Below are 15,578 nucleotides of genomic sequence, written 5' to 3' on the forward strand. Positions count from 1 at the left end.
CAGGAGAGGCTGAGAAGAGCTGTCAAAGCCCTACCTGGGTGAGCTGGTCCTCCAGCACCTTCTTGGGAGGGCGGACGTTGGTGAAGAAGACGTGGAGGAGGTTCCCAGGGGTTTGGGAGTTGATCTGCTCCTTGCTGAGGTAAATGTCAGCCACCTTGATGGGCTTGGCTGGGGTCAGGCTCAGCATTTGTTCTGAATGGACACAGCTTTTAAAGATCTCTGTGAGAACCTCCCGAGCACCTGGGACCAGTTTTTCACCTAATTAAAATAAAACCAACAATTTGGTACAACATACCGTGAGAACTGGTTAGAATTTGAAATGTGAAAATAGATTTTGCATTCAGATAAAATATTTTGGTTTGACATGGAAAATCACTTTTACAAGGGAAAAAAAAAATCACTTTTTCAGTGCTCCTGCTCCTTCTGCACCCCATTAAACACAGAGAATTGGCCACATCCTGTAATTATTACTTGAGGGAGTAGTGGGGATGAAAAAAGCAGCTTATTTATCATGCCAGGATAAAAATTGTTGTGCAGGCAGACACCAACACCCATCAACTTTACTAGCAGTCAAACTTATTTCAGTGGCTATTTTCTAAAAAAAAAAAAGTCCCTCAAGAATTTAATCAGTAGTTTTTTGTGTGGATGAGGAGTGTTTATTTATTTATGGTTTATTTGATTAGCTGGGTGGACAACTGAGCAATGTTCAGCTTGCAAATAGCCCCTGGAGGGATAAATCTCACTTTGGAATTTCTCCCTGGCTTGGTGTCACTCCTGATTTATACTGAACCAAGGAGAGTCTGAGCCCTGCTCATCCCCCAAATGCTGAACACAGGAGGGATTTGGCAATATCAAACCACTTACCTTTTATTGACTTATCATTGAAATAATCTTCTAGTGCTGGGCTCCCCTGGGTGTCAAACAAACTCTGATTTACAGTGGAAACAGTTAAAATCTCTTCAGTTGACATCTCCATGAGCTCATCCTCCCCATCCAGGCTGGACAAGCCAATGAGGTCACTGCTGTTGAAGAGGCTGGCTCGGATTTTCTCTATTTTAGCTCTTGACCTTATCTGTACAAATAATGAAATTAGTTCACAGCAATTCTGAGAAAACAAATTCACTTCCATTCAGAGGAATTTGGGGTTTAAGCTTCCACACTCTCTCCCCCCCATTCTGATCATCATTATTGCTTCTCTTCTCTGCTGCATCAATAATTTGATGCCAAAACTCAGGTTCAGACTAGAAAAGATCCTTTGTGAGAGCCCTGAAATGCTCATGCTGGGATAACCAGGCACAGCTCTGATCCAGCTATCCCATTTCTCAGGCTGCTGAAGGTGCCAGCCAGGTAAGCTGGCACTGTCTGTAACTCTGCTGCCCCTGCCTCAATTCTCCACTCTGAAAAACCTCAATTATCACAGGCTTTGAAGCCTCAGCTACACAGACTGGGAAGGGGAACAGCAACTTCCTTTGATTCCCAGAATAACCACTACCAGAGCAGCTCCAGACTTGGAATGGTTTCCATGTGAACACTCTGGCAGCTTTCTCTCCACACTTAATGCTTTATTTCAATGATGTCTTCACGTCAATTAACAGCTCAAGAATAGGAACTTGCAGAGTTTTCATCTGAATAAGCTGATTTTCTTCTAAAAGAGGAACTGATACAATCCCAGACTATACAAAAACACCTCTCTCCATTCCCAGGCTATCAGGAATGGCTGTGCTTTTGGAAGCTTATGATGAATTTCCAGCAGGCAATCTGTGGAAGCAGCAGAGAGGGAGCTTCTTGTGTAGAGCTGAACACCTGGACTGACCCAGCACTGATGGAAACCACCCACAACGCTTTTAAAAATTAATCTGGAACCAGACAGCAACAAAATTTATCATCTCCCCTAAAGTAGCTTCATAGAGAAATCTATAGGTGGTTCAAAATAGGTGAAAAGGTACTGATTAAACATTAAATAATTGCATTGTGGGTCAAACCAGAAGGGCCCCAATCTCTAAATTCATCTCAGCAGTGGCCAGAACAAATCTTAGAGAAAGGCACATGAAAGGGGAAATTAATTGATCTTTCCCCTGACATGTTCCCCAACCACTGCAAACATTTTAAAGATTTCCTTAGTTGGAAGCTGCACTGGCTGCTGTGCTCCACAGCTACCAATCCTCCAGGAATTTAATCCCTTAGGAGTTCATTTATGGCCTTGGCTTCAAAAGCACTCTGTGAAAATGAACTCTACAAGTTGGAACACACAGGAGTTCTTCCCTGCTTCCTTCTGTTCTCCACCTGCTGCTGGATCACTCCACTACGGGGTCCCCTCTGTCCTTTGAGAGACAGGGATTGTTCCCAAGACTGGGAATGCAGGAAAGGGAATTCTGTGCTCCTTGGCTTGGACAGGATGGCTGAGAACTCCCAGTTTCCCACGCTCTTAGACATCCACTGACCATGGAAAAAGCCAGTTCCTAAAATGAGACCCCGTTCTCCCAAAACCCCTGGCTGCAGAGGCCCCTCCCTGTTACCTCCACCACGGCAAAGCCCTTGATGGGCCGTGCCAGCAGCGGCTGATTGTCCAGAGATGTCACCGTGTACATGGAGCCCACGTCCGACACCGACGCCGTCTCCACGTTGTCCAGGGGCTCCCCGAGGCTGCCCAGGCTGCCCAAGCTCCCGGTGCTGCAGTGGGAAAGATCCAAGCTCTCCTGGCTGGACACCACGTGGGGCTGCTCCAGCAATCCGGGTGGGATGGGCAGCTCCAGCCCCGCCTGGAACTGGTCCCCGGAGATGTCGCTGACGGTGCGGGACAAGCCCTGGGAGCTGCACAGGGAGGCCTGGCTGGTGGAGGCCGAGGCGCTGACGCTCATGGCGGGGGTGACGCTGCTGGAGCTGCTGATGTCCAAACTGTCGGCGCTGCTGGAAACCGTCGGCTTTTCCAGCTCCGTCCTGCACTCTCCTCCTTCCGCTTTGTCCTTGGTTTTTTTGGGATCCTCTTCCTGCAAGGGGATGTAGATCTCATCCTTGAAGACCCCGCCGTGGGCGTTGCAGGCTTTCCTGATGGCGTTCCTGACGGTGCCCTCCTCCAGGTGCGTGGGGATGCCGGAGATGACGAGCAGGCGGCTGTGGGCCGTGGGTCCCACCAGGGCCTGGCAGGCGTCTGCCACGGCATCGTTGGTCACACCCAGTCCTTGGGGGTCCTTCTTTGTCAGGTGCCTGAGGATTATCAGCAGGGTCAGAGCTCTGTGGAACCACAGCATGTCCTCAGGCTTGCTGCCCCCGATGCTGAGGAGCGCCGCGTCTGTCTCGGCCGCCCTGGATGAAGCCCTTTTCCCTGAAGATGAAGTTTTTTCCCGCTTCATTTTGACTTTTTTCCTCTTGGACAGCAAGCTCGGGCTCTGTGGTGTCTGCCCTGGGGAAGATGAGGATGAGGAGGAGGAATCACTGAGATTGGGGGCGCTGGTGGATGAGATCACATTGGCTGTCACGCTCATGTTGATGGGCAAGGTGACTTCTGCCACAGCCAGGCACACTTCCATCAGGGCATGGAAGTACGTGGAGAATCTCCCCTGGTCGGCCACTCCAACCCCAGAGCCACCACAGGCATTCCCAGACACCCAGTTCTGGGTTTCCTCGTCGTAGAGCTTGTGCAGCTCTGACTGCAGGGCCATGAGCATGGCCAGGCAGGGGTTGAGCTGCAGGGCGATGGATGAGGACAATCCTGCTGGATTCTTCTTCTGCTCCAGGTTGTGGATTTTGCGAAGCAGCTCGGCCAGGAGGTGAAAGATCAATTCCTTCACACATGCTGCCATGTCAGTCGTCCAGAGGAAGTTGCCTGTGTGAGGAAGGCAAGGCATATGGCAGTCAGCAGTGTTTCACCCTTAGCAGAAAGTAACATTTAAAAAGCACCAGAAAAGGGAATTTCAACATCATGGCAGCAATAAGAAAGACAGGAAGGTTACTCCAAGAACTGCAAATCAACAGAAAGTTTCTGGAGTTTGAAGAAAATTTCATTACAGTGGAAGAGATCAGAAAATTCCAACTGCACTTTTTGTTTCCTGAACTCTTCACCTGAGCCAGCACATTATCAGTGCTCATTACTAAGGAAATACTCCATTCTCACCTAAAAATTCCACTACTTGCAAGAGAACTGAGGCAGGAATAGTATCCAGTTCATCTTCAGATTTTCCATCCCCATCTTCTAATTTCCAGGTTAAGAGCTGTTCTGTGAATGCCATTGCCAGGGGGAATTCCAGGGGGAGGGAATGCAAGACCAGTACAGCTCCAGGAGGAGGAGACACTCCTAAGCAAAAAGGTCCAAGAAAATCCTTATCATGATTCTGAGCATTGATAAAGTAAAAGCAGTAACATTTAGGATCTTTTCAAGGCTAAACTCCTGTTAAGTGAGAATTTTCTCTGTAGCACCTTGTAATACACAAATAGGAATGTTTCTCTATATTGATAAGTTAATATAATCTGTAATTATAAATGTACGGAGAACACTTTATTCACACAAAGAAACAGAATAATTTTGAGCCTGAACATACCTAAATATACAAAGAGAACCTGCCCCAAAATCCTTTATTTCTGTCTGATGCGTACTGAAAACAACATCAGCAGAAGAACTTAAGGATCTCCAAGGGGAAGTTTTAAGAACTCACTGCACCCAGTCACCTTCACTGCTGTAAATCCCACTGTCTCTCCCCCTGGGCAAGAGTAAAAAGAATATTAATAATTCTTCTTGCTGGAATGACCTAAGTATTGCTACACTATTACTCTGTGGATAAGAGGGTCCTACAAACACCTAAAAAAGCAATAAAAAATTACTCTCCATGTGAAACAGCTCCTCAAACACCAACACTGCAGAAATCAGTATTTTGAATAAAATATTTGAAATACACTGCTGGGTGAACTTCTGGAATACAAAAATCAGAATCACATGGTTGCCAGTGGTTATAAAACCAGGCTTTTTTTGGTTCCTTGAACAAAAATCCTGTCCCATCTGCTGCTAGGACTGGCGGCCACACGGGAAGGTGCTGCGGAAGCCATAAGGAAACTCTGAGCCCTGAGAGCACAGTGAAGGCTCTTCCCTGGAGCAGGGGCTGTGCTCACCCAGCTTGATGTGCACCCTGTCCGTGGGGGTGATGACAGCTGGGTACTGGTTGGTGGTGGGGGGCGGCGTGAGGCCGGTGTTGGTGGGGGAGGCGTCGCGGGGGTAGCACACGGCCTCGATCAGGTTCAGCTGCCCGTTCCTCTTCACCTTGTGCCCCAGCCCATAGACCAGCACCCGAGCCCAGGGGGCCTTGTACAGGGATGAGCTGGGGAAACAGCAGCACAGCTTGGTTAGCCTCAAACCAGCTGGAAAATATCCCAGCCACCACTCAGAGTAAGTATCCGAGAAGAGAAAAACTGAAACAAAATAAAAAATTGCATCCCCAGGGCTGCAGGCTCAGACCCAGCCTTGCCCCTCTCCATGACTCACTCTTTTCGGAACCCAGACTGACTTTCCTTGCAGGACACAATCACAAAGGCAGCCCCAGGGAAATTCACATCCATGTTGACCTTGGATTCAGAAATTGGGAATTCTTCAGCGGGAAATTGTTCTGGCGCCGCCTGTAACAGGACAATTCATCATGAGAGATCCCAAACAGCAGCAAACCTCTTCCCTCTTCTTTATTTATAGAGTGCTCTATACACTCTATAAATAAAGAAATACAGCCAATGTATTTAATTAATTGCAAATTATGACACAGTGGGAGGCCACTTAATTTTAATTCAATCCACAGCATTGCTACAGCTTCTGTTTTCAGTGTGCCCACTACCAGCAGGATAACAGAACCCACCCAGAGAAACAATTCCCTGTGAGGGACAGCATCGTGGAAATTCCAACCACACAGAGAACCAGGGCTCCTGAGAAGGGAACTGATGAAACATGACTGAGTATTTTACCTGCAGAAAGGAGCAGATCTGTTTGGTGAGGTCCAGCAGACTCTCCTCTCCCTGATGCAGTGTCCGAGTGATGGCCACAGTGAGCCACTCCCTGATGGCCTGGGAATTGCCCTGGTAGAAGAGGTCTGTGGCAGCACAGGTCTGGGAATGGATGCAGTGCTGCAGAGACTGGGCCAGGAGAATGGAGCTTGAGCTGATGGTTCCATCTGGAACAACAAGGAAAACAGCACAAATTTGAAGATCACTCCAAATGTTTACATAGCCTGGGAAACAAAAGCTGTAAAACACCTGGAAGATTCTAAATCTCTGTTTTCAAGTGGAAAACTCCTTGTCTAAAAGTCAGCAGGGGAAAGGACCCACCCAGGCCCAGCCCTGTGGCTGGGGTGGCCCCTCCATGCCAACTGTGCCCCTCACCAGCCTCAGCCCAGACCCTGGTGAGGGCAAACAGAGCTGTGGGATCACCCCAGCTCATTCTTAATACCATCATTATTAACCAGCTAATAAAGAAATACCAAATCCATTAATTTCATTTTTGTCCCCAGAAAAATACTGCATTAAAGAAGAGCTGGGACAAAACCAAGTGTTTACCAGGAAGAGGTGGTGCAAGAAGCTGGTTGGAGAGCAGCTGCAGGTGCTCCAGGGTGATGTCCCGGATGGCAGGAATGTGGAACAGCCGGGTGAACATGTGGGGAGATTTGGGAGCAAAAATATTGAGCAGAGCCATGCGACAGTAGAGCTTGGCCAGGGCAGCCTCACTCCTCAACAGCTCCCTAGGGAACACAAACATTAATCCTATTAATTCCTTAACATTAAATCCAACCATGAATGTAAGATTTCAGAAGTTTGTACATCTTAGAACAAAGCTGTAGCAGGTAACTGCACTACAGGAAATGCTCTTCAGCTGATTCAAATGCAGGTAATAAAGTGCCTTGTAACTACATCTCTCTTTTCACCTGTGAATTTGGATGTTGGTGTTATCCAGGGTGACCAATCCATTGGTTGCAGTCCTCCTGTACCCTGCAGGTGGCCTTTCCAACATGTCAATGGGATACCAGTACCTCACCAGGACCCCCTCACTCCTCAGATAGGTCTCCACTTGGACCAGTTCATTCACCTGCAACACCAAACCCAGCACTGTCAGTAACACAATAATTCAATAACATTTTTCCTTCCAAGAGAGCCCCAATCCAGCATCCTGAGCAGTTTTTGCTCCCAGCTGTGTGATGCTGATCATCCAAAGTCCTCCCAGAGTGTCTCTACTCACCGAGTCCACATCCAGGACAACCCCATGAAGACCAAATGTCTTCAGCATGCCCCGAATGGCAAATTTGGGCAGAGCTGTTCCTACAGCACTGCTGGTGACGTTGTTGCTGTCAGGAGAGCGAGTCACCACGGTGAGACCTGGCAGAAAGGGACACCACTTGGAAGGTGCTTTCCTCAGGTGACAATTAGATCCCAAAAACCCCTGAGCTTTTCTTTACCCCTCAGGATCCGCTGTGCTGCCCTTACCTTTCCGTACTTTATCAATTGTGAATTTGTTTGCTTCATCTTTGATATCCTCGATGGTGGGAAGGTAGAGATCCCTTGGGATGCCTCCATTTTCCTCATACAGGAACTCCACAGTTTGCCTTGCTATATCAACCATTCCTGAAAGACAGGAGGGAGTGCAAGCTATTTCCCTCAGCCACCTGAAATAAGTTCCTATTCTCATTAATATCCCAAGCAGGTGAGTTTGCCAAGTACTTAAATACCCTCTCAGTGAGGCTGAAGGATGGAAATGGGAAATTTTCCTCAGGAAGCCTTTCCTGAGCTTCTCATGGGGGCTCAGAATTCCTGCCTTGATCTTAATGTGACTTTCCCACAAACACATTGTCCTGCCAGAGCTGAATCCTACAAAACTCCTACATCTCCCTTTATTATTACTTCAACCTAAAAAGTTTTGCCTTGATAGTCACAGACAAAAATGCACAGATATATAGTTTCTTCCCAAGCTATTATTCCAGAATGTTTCTGCATCCACATCACAACAAATTCTGTCACTATTTCTGAAACCATTTTCTCTATTTAAGTAGTCAAACACAGTAAAAGTGTTAAAGAAAATGCATGAGCACAAACCAAATTCTAAGCACTGGAGGGAAACAGCAAGTGATATTTAAGTTTTCCAGCCCTGAACACAGTAAAATATGAAAGAAACACAGCTGCTCTCTCAGACTTGCTGCACATCCCAGAGAACAACATGCATGGAAATAAATACATACCTAACTGTAAAGCTCCTTTAATCTGATCCAGCCCAGACTTCCTCTCAGCCTCATTACGGAATCTTCTTCTAATTGTAGGGAAAACTTTGGTTTCCCAGGCTTTGACCAAGAGGGCATAGTGATCCTCCTACAAAGACAGAAGTGTTTTAGAACACCGAGAAGTGAAAAGTTATCAGCAGTTATATTTTTGTTAGGGAAGCAGGAAGAACTCTTGCATGGCTAAATTCAAAATCTAAATGACAAGATCTGATTTTAGGCTATAAGCTAGGGGAGGCAGAGTTTGCCACATTCCTCACCCTGGGAATATCATCGTCATCATCATCATCACTTTCATCATCTGCAATAGGAGGGGGATGAGGATCAGGGCCTGAGGTGATGAAGTTCTCATAGCTCAGCTCCATTTTATAGTGGCAGGATGTGTCACTGTCATACTCTGCAAGACACAGACAGAAGTAATGAGATGATAATGCATGCAAAGACATCCCATGAAATTGGAGATATACAGCACTCCATGCTCTCCAATCAGGGGGTGGGAATGCAATTCCTTTTGACACAGCATAACCAATTGGCTGATCCAATCCACCATGACATCCTATTGTATCCCAAGCCCTAATGAGATAATTTCTCATTGAAGCTGCGTTAATTACGAATAATTTATGTATTCACATAGAGGCAGACCAAAGAAGATGGCTTTAATTGCCTTGTCTAAAATCAGATAAACACAGCTCTGACTTGTGGCACTGCCCCACCTAAACAAGCACTACTTAAAGCCTAAAGACTGCAGCCAGGCTGGGTTTAAATCCTATTTCCTTGCTTGGCATTTCTGCTGGGAGGGCTTTAAAGAGCGAATGTCACTTTACGTTGCTGAGCCGTGGCGACGGCGGCGATCCTGCAGGGGGGCCCGTGGGTGCCAGGGTCGGAGGCGATGCTGGTGCCAGCGTCATTGTCACTGTCAGAGGCCATGGCAAAGGGCAAGGCCTCGAAGTTGGCGCTGATCTCCTCGGCCAGGTCCAGGCACAGGTCGGCGGCGTTGCGGTGAGCCTGGCCCTCGGCGTAGGCGAACGGCCGCGAGCCGAAGTTCGCCCGCACCTTGGTGTTCTGCAAAAGGAGGCAGGGAAGCTCTCAGATGCTGCTCTGAGCCAGCACTCTGCCCCAGGCAGGAGCTGATCACAGCTCCCTGCCACCAGGATCCCCAGCTGGCACTCTGGGAAAGCTTCAAGCTGCTGAAGACACTTTGAACCTGGGTGCTTTGAAGCAAGGCCGCTGCTGGCCAGGAATGCTAAGAGAGGAGCTCCTGGCATGGCACAGGGCATCCTGCCAGGCCAGCTGCACACTGCTGGGCTAATGGGCAGAATAATGACACAACACATGCACCTGGGAGGCCTAATGAATACCTCAACCTAGCCAAGAAAGGGAAAAACTACCAGTTTGCTTTTCTACACAGCAAAGGTTCAATATTTTCTATCATGTTTTTAGTATTTCTGGAAGTATATTAAGGGACATATTTCTGTTACACACTTGCCTTTTTCTGAATGTGCACAACTGGCCACATTCCACCAGACACATCCTCTAGGTAGGGAACAAGTCTCTGCCCACAGTAGGTAAAATAAACTCTGCCCTTTGCTGGCTGCCCTGGAGGAGGGGGAGTTCCTTCTGTTCTTTCCCATCCAATTCCTGCTACATCACCTGAGAAAAACACAATCATATAAAGGATTTCATCAGTTTTCTCATCCAGCATTTCCCTGACATTCAGAGGATTTTCTGATGGAGCAGATAAGCATTTTAGCCATGCTTTCACATACCAGGGGAAAGAGTCACATCCAGTCTGACACTCTTCCACTGCAGCAGGCTGGAGCCATTGTAATGCACTGCTCGCCCATTGCTGAGGGACAACAAGGACACAGTGAGGCAGAGCACTGAGCCAGAGCAGGATCACCACCCACCAAAGCTGTGATACTCAAAAGGCAACTCAACCCTCCTGATTTTGCAAAGATATTCCAGTCTATTACAGCATTCAGTTTAAAAGTATGTATTGCCCACTACAGCCTCCTTCCCAGCCTGCTGACAAATGTACAGAACGTGGTTTTTCACGTGCATCCCCAACCTACTTGTGGAAGAGGCAGGTGCCCACTGGGTTTGTCCAAGCCCCATCTCGTTTTTCAGCCTCTGTGGCAAATCCAAAGGAAACTATTGGCCCAGTGTCATCATCTGTGTCTCCATAGGAAACCACTTCAATTTCCCAGTAGAATGATGGTGCCTAGAAAGAAAAATAATAACACATTTTAAGAAGTTATTTACAAAACAGAGTTTAAAGAAGCCATTTTCTTGCTTTTCCTTTTCATGCCCTGTTGGATGTTCAATGACAAAGCGCTGGAGAGCTGTGAGGTCTCACCTGTACTGGCACTGGGGAGGTGGCATAGATAAAGGTGCCCCGAGGAAGGCCCCCACCTGCACTGGGATCAGCCAGGAAGGTCACAGCAGTGAGGTGTGAGGAGAACATGCAGGCTCTCACTGGGGGGAACACCCTGGATGGGCTCCATGTGATCTCTTTGGGCTGCAGACACAACAGAGCAGTTCATTCTACCAATCACAATTCAAGTCACCCACTAAAATACAACCACACAGTTTACGAGGGGCACATTTAATCCAACCCCAACAAATCACACCCCAATAGAGAAATTCCCATTAAACATTTCAAGGATGCTGCCCCCAGTTTGGGCAGCAGCAGGAGCAGGGGGTTCTCCCAGGACAGAGGACTCTGTGCTCACCTGTCTCCTGTCTGCTTGCAGGGGAGGAGGAGGGGGCCGAGCACAGTCGCGGTACAACATCCGTAACCTCTCACACTGCATCTCCACAACCACCAGCCTCTCCCCTGCAACAACAACCCACAGCAGGCATCAGCCTCCAGCTGCTTCCTCCAGCTGCTTCCTCCAGTCCAACAGAGCAATCTTAGCTCAGAAATAAATACTCTATTTGCACTTTGAGGAGGTTTGATCAGCCTTACTTACCTAAACAAAATTAAGGGTAAAACGTAACATATGCAAGTATTTTCTCATGTTTAATTTATATCTGGTTTGCAAAGACACTGTTATGTTTATTAAGATGTAAAGTTTGTTTTAGTGAACAAGTTTATGGCCCAGCAAAGGCAGGAAAGCAAAAAAAAAAAAAAATTGTATCTACTATCACAAAAATCAGTCCTTGCTCTTTGACACTAAATCTCTTGGATCCCACCCTTCACTTCAGCCACTTCTTCTCTGGCATGTTCCTAAAAACTTGTCCCTGAACTAAGATTTCTGCTGGGCTCAGTGCTTATCCCTAAACAAGGAGAGCTCAAGGATCAGGAATATAACAAAGCATTGCAAAAATCAGCAAAAAGGTCATAAAAAGAAAACATACAGATGATAACATCAAGGAATGCAGAGTAGAATATGCTGGAACCAAGGAAAGTGGAGAGTGCAGAAGAAAACCAGGACTTCCTTCTTTGATACACAGAATAATCCTGTTGTGGCCTAAATGAATGCCTAATGTTTAGTGATTTAGGCTGATTATTAGCTGCTCTGCCATCAGCAGCTCTGCAGCTGTGACAAGACACTCTGTCCTGTGCCAGTTCCTAAACTCAGGGTAGCTGGAGGAGAAAACACTGAAATGATTTAAAAGCTGCTCTGTCTCTGACCTGAATATGCCAAGAAGGTGTTGGCTACATACCAGGGCTGCACTCCTGGGCCACCAAATTCAGAACTTCTACAGCAGCTGGGCACTGTTGAATGAATTCTTCACAGAATGAGCTGTCTTCCAAGAGCTGAGCCATCACCAGGCATGCTCTGAACAGAAAAACAATACAGTGTAAGTATTACAAAGTGTGTGTGGAATTCAAAGCTGGCATTACAGTGGTGAATTCAAGGGTGGTTTAACCCTGGTTTTAGCTGGACCCTCCCCAAAGGCAGCTTTCCCCTGCTTCATAAATGGATTCAGTGAAGCATTTGCTCAGTGTGTTGCAGGAACACTCATGAACAACACCCAGACTCTTAATGGGAGCAAAGAGGAATTTGTGCAGCCCCTTGCTGCATAGCCCCAGAGGAAGGGCACAAGAACTCATGCAATTCCCTGGGATGTTTGTGCACAAAGGCAGGACCCACCTGGTTCTTATTTCAGCAAGGAGCCGGACCACTGCCATTACTGGGGTTGAGCCATCTCCTGTTGCAGGAAGTGAGGTGTGAATAGAGAGACTTCCCTCCTGAGGGAGCAACATGGACTGGACTGCCTGTACTACCTTCTCAGTAATGGACAGTTTATGAAGAGGCAATGCCTGATGGTGGGGGGGCACGGTAAAAAGTTAAATTCAAGCAGTTAGTTTCTAAGAAATGAGGGTGTTTTATTACCTGGAGTTAATTCTTATATTTTACTATCACAAAATCAGCACCAAACACCAATAAAAGAAAAATAAACAAAGCCCAAACCAAGCCAGAAATTAAGGAAAAAACCTCCCACCCAGTATGCAACAGAATATATTTAAGCACAAAAGATGAATATTTATGTTACTTGAATGAGAACTTAAACATATTGTTAATATATGCTTTAAAAAAAACAAAGGCAAACATTACAAATCATTTATAAGCAAAGATGAAACATTTTTTTTTACGTGCTGTAGATTAATAGTCAGTATGCTGTGACAGAAATAAAATCAAGAATCGAGATTATACTGAATATTGGATGTTTAAAACGCCCATACCTCAGATCTTGGAACACAGAGCCTAGATAATGGAATAGTTAAAGTGTCTGATGCCTGGGAGGTCTTTCTAGTGTCTATAGTGGTGGGTGGGAATTTGACCGTGGCTATACCTTCTTGCTCATTAATAGAGGCCACAACTCCAATGCTTCCTGCTATTCCTTTGCCTAAAACCTACAACCAAAGAAGAGCTGCATGAGATTGAAGGTGTTACAGGCAGGAATCAGTGTCTGACATCACACACCAACTGCACACACAAGCACGGGGGGGGTGTTTTAGGAAAGAAGCTCCACAAGCTGCTGTTCCACAAGCACATCCTGCTGCCAAGGATCCCAGTGCAGGGAAAACCTCAGGAGAGCAGCAATTCTCATCTAGGATATCAAACATGAACAGTGCTGAATTACCTGAACTTCAGAACCTATTTTAATTGTCTCCTTAAAGCCACCCAGAGCACACAGGGCAGCCACTGCCTGCCGAGCAATCCTTTGAAGTTTAGCCAGCTTCCTTCCACTGCTACTCCCATTCTCCAAAATGCTCTCTGCATATTTCCCCAGCTGTGGAATGTACATCAGAGCCCGAGACAGAACCTGAAGACAGAAGCAAAAATACCAGGGAACGACTTCAAAGCACAATTCCAACAAAAACCAATGCCCCAAGCCTGCAGCCCACACAGTCTCAGAAGAATTATTTTTGTTCTTGAAGAGAATTATGTAACTCAGAATATTCCAAATTCTCTGAAGTGTGAGCACCATCAAAGCCATGACCATTCCCTGGTAACTTTTAGGATAAAATACAATCTTGGCAAAAGTTTTTGCTGAGGATTTCACCTAAGGAATAGATTGGGTGCTGCAGGATTTAGAGGAACATAGAATCAATGTGTTTTGTTCCAGCCAAAACTTTGTAGCCTCAGAGGCCACAGCCAAGGCAGAATAACCTGACAGAAGAAAGGGAACTCCCCAACAAACAGCATTGTTAATGCCTGAGAAGAATGACAACACTTTATCTAATGATGGGTGAATTTTGAGTATTTGTCCCACCCTGAGACAGCTGAGAAGGGGCTGGGTCTGTCCAGCTCCACACCTGGTGTTTAAATCAGAAATGAGCACCTCAGGCCTCGCTAATCGTTAGATTCCATAACTACTCAACCCCCAGTGAGGAATGTGCCACTCATGGCTGTGTTTGCTCACTTTTTCAGCAGTTGTTGTCCAGATCTGGGCTGCATTGGACTCTGGGGCCATGAGCAGGCTGTGCAGCAGGGCAATCACCTCTGCTGCCATGCTGTTTGCCACGTGCCCGCTGATGAACGGCCTCACCGGATCCGTCCTGCCAGGAGACAAAGGCAATTGGACCATTCAGGTCAAAACCACAGAATGAAAAGAAGCTTCAAGTGTCAACAAGAAAGACACAAAAATAAAGAATAAGGAAGTTTTTCTTCCTTTTTCAGAACAGCCAGATTATCTTTGGGAGCACCACAAATATTGGTAGAGAGAAAAGCAGAATGCAGGCTAAGGGATTTACCTGGCGAGCTCTGAATTCCTCTCCCTGCAGATGGAAGTTTGTGCAGTCTTCTTTTTGTCCCCAGTGGACAAGCCACTGGTGCTCTCTGGATTGACAGTCTCTATGGGTGGCCCCACACTCACTATCAGCCCAGATTGTGCCCACTTGGTTGCCTTTCTAAGAGCTGCAGCAGCTTCTTCTGTAATGACTTCACAGCAGCCACTCTGCGAAGGAAATTGCCATGGAAGGCAAATGTCAGATCTGTTTGGTCACTCTGCTCATGTACAAGTGCTGGGAACACAGCAAAACCCCCTCCTGGGTGTGTGTTAGTCATAGACAAGCTCTATCTCTTGCTTTTTATCATCTACAGAGAGATCAGGGGTAAATGCCCTGCCTTTAACATTCCATTCTTAAATTAACAGTTCAATTTCTCTGATCAAAAAGCCACCAATGAGTATTTCTGGTGCAAACACTCAAGAACACCTCTGGAAATAAGACATGAAATTTTAATTCAAGTGTGTGGCTTAAAATTTGCATTATCAATGTGCATTTAACACTTGAGAAAAGAGAACATCAAAGGGGCTTAAACCTGACCTACAATGGCTGCAGGAGGCATCAGCTGAAATTCTTTTTCGTCATTTACCCCTGTATTTGATCTGTATTTACAGAGGTAAATGATGAATAAAACAACATTTAACATTTTCAACATCAGTAAAACCCAAGAATTCTGCCTGGCCACCAATTTTTAGGATGTTGAGCAATTCTTTAGTTATTTCTCCTCTTACTTTTGTCATGTCCCGATCCATCTTCACCACCTTCTCCATGTTGGCCCCAGTGCCCAGTCGGAATGGGCGACCTTCTGAGCTACTGTTGGAGAGGAAACAAAACACAGGAGCTTTGTTCTGACTGCTGGAAATCACAGCTGAGCTACACATTCCAATTCCATGTATTATGGGTGGTTTGAAAGGATTTGAAGCCACCTCTGCAGCTGAATGCTCAACAGCAAGAGAAATATGAGGCAGTTAAGGACATTCCCCATTTCCAGAGGGAATTGAATCCTATTGAATGCAGTTATTCAAAGCAATTTAACCCTTCCCCCCTCAGGAAGAAGCCTCATGAAATGGTTTTTATTGATCACAAATGCCCAGGGCTTCGAGTTC

At 46.5% G+C, this 15,578-nt stretch overlaps 1 protein-coding gene across 4 annotated transcripts in view; it reads right to left on the reverse strand.

The window, feature by feature from the left end:
* HECTD4 (HECT domain E3 ubiquitin protein ligase 4) overlaps positions 1-15,578 on the reverse strand; it is a 68,817-nt gene that overhangs the window by 13,172 nt on the left and 40,067 nt on the right. For all 4 annotated transcript variants that reach the window (XM_071445166.1, XM_071445164.1, XM_071445165.1 and 1 more), the window contains exons 38-63: positions 15,204-15,285; positions 14,440-14,642; positions 14,109-14,244; positions 13,326-13,508; positions 12,925-13,095; positions 12,332-12,501; positions 11,901-12,016; positions 10,964-11,067; positions 10,588-10,749; positions 10,304-10,452; positions 9,998-10,077; positions 9,718-9,881; positions 9,056-9,293; positions 8,492-8,628; positions 8,196-8,322; positions 7,447-7,584; positions 7,202-7,338; positions 6,891-7,051; positions 6,526-6,707; positions 5,938-6,143; positions 5,471-5,601; positions 5,101-5,306; positions 4,112-4,291; positions 2,517-3,823; positions 865-1,072; positions 35-258 (exon numbers count right to left, since the gene is read on the reverse strand). In XM_071445166.1, the coding sequence (XP_071301267.1) occupies positions 35-258; positions 865-1,072; positions 2,517-3,823; positions 4,112-4,291; positions 5,101-5,306; positions 5,471-5,601; positions 5,938-6,143; positions 6,526-6,707; positions 6,891-7,051; positions 7,202-7,338; positions 7,447-7,584; positions 8,196-8,322; positions 8,492-8,628; positions 9,056-9,293; positions 9,718-9,881; positions 9,998-10,077; positions 10,304-10,452; positions 10,588-10,749; positions 10,964-11,067; positions 11,901-12,016; positions 12,332-12,501; positions 12,925-13,095; positions 13,326-13,508; positions 14,109-14,244; positions 14,440-14,642; positions 15,204-15,285 (5,302 nt within the window). The remainder of the gene's footprint in view (positions 1-34; positions 259-864; positions 1,073-2,516; positions 3,824-4,111; positions 4,292-5,100; positions 5,307-5,470; positions 5,602-5,937; positions 6,144-6,525; positions 6,708-6,890; positions 7,052-7,201; positions 7,339-7,446; positions 7,585-8,195; positions 8,323-8,491; positions 8,629-9,055; positions 9,294-9,717; positions 9,882-9,997; positions 10,078-10,303; positions 10,453-10,587; positions 10,750-10,963; positions 11,068-11,900; positions 12,017-12,331; positions 12,502-12,924; positions 13,096-13,325; positions 13,509-14,108; positions 14,245-14,439; positions 14,643-15,203; positions 15,286-15,578) is intronic.

This window comes from Agelaius tricolor, unplaced genomic scaffold (genome assembly GCF_023055355.1).
Source record: "Agelaius tricolor isolate 1412-34295 unplaced genomic scaffold, bAgeTri1.0.p SCAF_20, whole genome shotgun sequence".
In the NCBI taxonomy this organism is placed as follows: domain Eukaryota; kingdom Metazoa; phylum Chordata; class Aves; order Passeriformes; family Icteridae; genus Agelaius; species Agelaius tricolor.